Source organism: Octopus sinensis, linkage group LG24 (genome assembly GCF_006345805.1).
Source record: "Octopus sinensis linkage group LG24, ASM634580v1, whole genome shotgun sequence".
Lineage (NCBI taxonomy): Eukaryota > Metazoa > Mollusca > Cephalopoda > Octopoda > Octopodidae > Octopus > Octopus sinensis.
Genome location: NC_043020.1, coordinates 27,787,034 through 27,790,874, shown reverse-complemented (window position 1 = coordinate 27,790,874; position 3,841 = coordinate 27,787,034). Strand labels below are relative to the sequence as shown.

Genomic DNA, 3,841 nt, shown 5'->3' with positions numbered 1-3,841 from the left:
TTTCGGGCCTTGTGCCTAGAGTAGAAAAGAATATTGAGTTGTTTTAGGGCGGTAGGCTGCAGAAACGTTAGCACGCCGGGAAAAGTGCTTAGCGGTATTTTGTCTCTCTTTAAGTTCAAATTCCACCGAGGTCGACTTTGATCTTCATCATTTCAAGATCGATAAATTAAGTACCAGTTGCGTATTGGGGTCGATCTGATCGACTGGCGCTCTCCCCAAAATTTCGGGCCTTGTGTAGAAAAGAGTAGAAAAGAATGTGTTTGTAGAGGGTTAATGTGGATGTGGTGCTGAAGAAAGGGTAAGAACTCTTGAATTATGCTTATATAGCCATTACTTATTTTTCCATCTTCGACCGCATTGTTTATATATTCGTATACGAAAGGTCATAATTTTCAGTGCTGGCTCTAATCTCTATAGAGAATCTGTGGAGATGAAATTAAAAATGAATGTGTTTTTATATTTCGGACAGGATGCGCAAAACGACTCTTGAAGTTGGTTGAGCGATAACGTAATGACTCAGGATGTATTCGCAAACGGAAACCCCGGCAACTAATTTTACCTAAAGTTAAAACGAGATTTAACCGGGAATAATAAACAGGGTATCAACAGATTAAACAACAAATTTTAGCAACTTTCTTTTAATAAAGGTTTTTCCAGTTTTTCAGAAATTTGCGAAGAATTGTCTTTAGTGTAAGCCCACTCTTGTTCACTTCCTTTCGCAAATAACGCATAAATTATTGCCGCAAACAACGAGAGTGCACCACTCATGATCAACACTGTTCGCCATTCCTTCTGCGTACCGTTTGGTGTAAGAGCTTTAACCGCCAAGGGGCATAAAATACTACATATTGATGCAAATGTATTGGTAAATCCGTATAAAACTCCAGCATATCTGGGAGCAACGTCGATATGGTTTACCAAGAAACCGCCAGAATAAAATGCAGTCGTCACGCCAGAGAGGAATAAAAGAATTCCTATTAAAATAGTCTGATCACATTTCAGAAATCCGATGGCTACAAGTAGAGATGCTGAACCAATAAAAGAGATAGACTGGAATATTACTCGGACTGAACGAGTTGACAGATAATTCTTTGAACGTAGAACATCTGCAAGTTTTCCTGATAATGGTAAAAATATGAATTGTCCTAACGACGGAGTTGAAGACATTAAACCATTCGCCGAAGGATCAATGTTTAATACATCTTTCATATATAATGGTAACAACATCTGGAAGACCGTATTTGTCCAGCTGGTGATCATATGGGCAACGGTAATGGCCCAAATGGCGGAAGAAGATAGTATTTTCCTCCAAGGTACATTTTTTACTTCACTCTTATCTTTTCTGTTTTTGTTTAAATATACTCGTTCTTCTTCGTTGATGTTGGGGTGGTCATCTGGATTATCATAAACAACACAAAACCACACACAACTAAACAGCAGCGTTGTTCCACCGAATAAGTAAAATATAGAACCCCATCCGTTGTCAAATCCATATTCACAAAGGAAACCTGAGATCGACATGCATATAATGGTCCCTAATGTTTGGCCAGAAAACGAAAACGCAACTAGTGAGCTTCTCTCTTCGGGTGGTGCCCAACGTCCCCACAACGACTGGACTGATGGGGCCATAGGGCCTAAAACCAAACCCGTTAATATCCTTAAGGCAAGGGTAAAGTACCCACTTATTCTAGACAAACTTGGGTGGAGCAGAGCCAAAATAGATGCCGAGATAATGGAAAAACCCAGAACATTTTTACTTCCATACTTGTCGGCTAACATACCACCAAATATATTAGTCACTGTATATCCATAAAAGTATCCAGCCAACATCTGGGACTGTAAAGAGTTGCTCCATTCGAATTCGCCTTCAAATGTTTTATTCGGTAAATGATTCTCCGACCCTGGACATTCTTCCTTTATTCCGGTATGATTAAGTTCTTGAAGTGAACTGTTGGATGTTTTCAGCATACAAGCAAAGGCGATACCGAGGTCAACTCTTAATGTGTGTAACAGGAGAACGGTCATGAAAGTAACATAGCATAATATCCAATGATACGACGAATAATGCTTAATAAATCCGCTGATTTTCATCATTTAAAATTTATGATCAGTTGAAATTTTAAAAAAATATATCAGAGATTGATGTATTCACGTATAAACGTACGTGTGCGTGTATACATACAAGATGCGTGTGATTGTGAAATAATGGCTTTTGAATTTCCTGCTCTCTGTGCTTTCATTAAACAAAAACTATTTGGTGAGTTTTGTGAGACATCTTTGCGACTGGTTCTTAGAGAGAATGGCATATAAAATCTATGTTTCCGCTTGATGGTTTCATTGGACAAGATATAAACTGGTTTAATGAGAAATTATTTGATAGTTCAAGCGTGAATGTTTGTTATACATCTCCCTCTGTGTGGAATAATTTATCAGCGCCGATTTGATATTTTCTCTTTATGGCATTTCGGGTGGTTGGTAATACTTGAGTTCAACTGGTAACCTGTTAAAAAAATATAAAATGAAAAGAATATGTAACGTCATATTTGGCATAAATATTTACAAGACAAACACTGCTCCAATTGTTAATGAAGGGGCATGTCACGGATGAATGAGTTTCCACTAAAGTTTAGTGGATACGAAACCTATTTGAATGTACTCATCAATGGGATATCCGGATGCAATAAATTTCAGGCTTTAATTCTGGCCTTTTGCCTAAAGTAAAAAGGATTATTAAAGACTAAGTACTATTAACGTGCTGTACTCTTAAAGTTCGAGTACTCTTAAAGTAAAAGATCAAAGGTACGAGTACTATTTATATGCAAGTACTTTGGAAAATGTACTATCAAAGTGTTAGTACTCTTAAGGTATGAGTGTTATTTAACTACGAGTACTATTAAAGTGATGTACTCTTAAAGTGCGAGTACTATTAAGTACAAAAACTGTTAAAGTACGAGTAGTATCAAAGTACGATTAGTATTGAAGTGTCTGTACTGTTAAGTATGAGTACAACTAGTGTAAAAAAACTGAGTATTTATTATGTGCATACATACAATGGGGGCAAATAAATATTCGTACGGAATAAATTCATGATTTTCTATGCCACAAAATACTGTTAAAATAAAACGCTAGCTTCTTCATTCAGCACTGAATTATCGTAATAATGGCGAAAAGTAAAGAACTTACAAATTAAGTGAAAAATTTAATTATTGAACTGTGGAAAGCAGGTAAAAGTTACAGGAAAATATCAGATTCCATTTTCTACTACATCTCCATTTATTCAAAGATATAAAAAATCGGGAACTGTTGAAAACAAAATAAGATCCGGTGCACCACGCAAGATTTCCCCTAGATCTTTAATAAAAATGAATCGAAGAATCGAAAAAGAACGCAATGATCACCAGAAAGGAGTTGCTAGAAGATTTGTTAGCTTCAGAGACTAGTGTTACACTACGAACAATCAACAATGAACTTCATAGGAATGAACTGAAGTCACGCTCTCCTAGAAAAACTCCGCTGTTGACTAAAAGGCATAGAGATGCCTGTTTAAAATTTGTTTATGAACATAAAGATAAATCTGATACATTCTGGGAAAATGTTCTATGGACAGACGAGTTGAAAATTGAATTGTCGGATGAAATTCGCGTAGCCATGTTTGGGAAAGATGGACCGCCTATTTACCGAAAAAACACAATTCACTACCATAAAGTTTGGAGACGGTTGGGAAGGTGGCAACATCATAGTGGGGGGGGTGTTTCTCTGCAAATGGTACGGCAACTGGCATTTTACATGTGATAGATGGTAGAATGAATGCAGAGATTGTACCAAGATATTTGAACAATAA

The 3,841-nt window shown here is 36.8% G+C and overlaps 1 protein-coding gene across 1 annotated transcript; it reads right to left on the bottom strand.

Moving 5' to 3' along the window:
- Positions 1-247: 247 nt before the first annotated feature.
- LOC115223793 (sialin-like) lies at positions 248-2,566 on the bottom strand. Its single transcript, XM_036512832.1, has one exon. The coding sequence runs from the start codon at positions 2,092-2,094 to the stop codon at positions 625-627; it is 1,470 nt and encodes a 489-aa protein (XP_036368725.1). The 5' UTR covers positions 2,095-2,566; the 3' UTR covers positions 248-624.
- Between the last annotated feature and the right edge of the window lie 1,275 nt (positions 2,567-3,841).

What these genes read in the sequence shown, in the direction of transcription:
- LOC115223793 (XM_036512832.1), bottom strand. Translation starts at nt 2,094, where the DNA reads ATGATGAAAATCAGCGGATTTATTAAGCATTATTCGTCGTATCATTGG.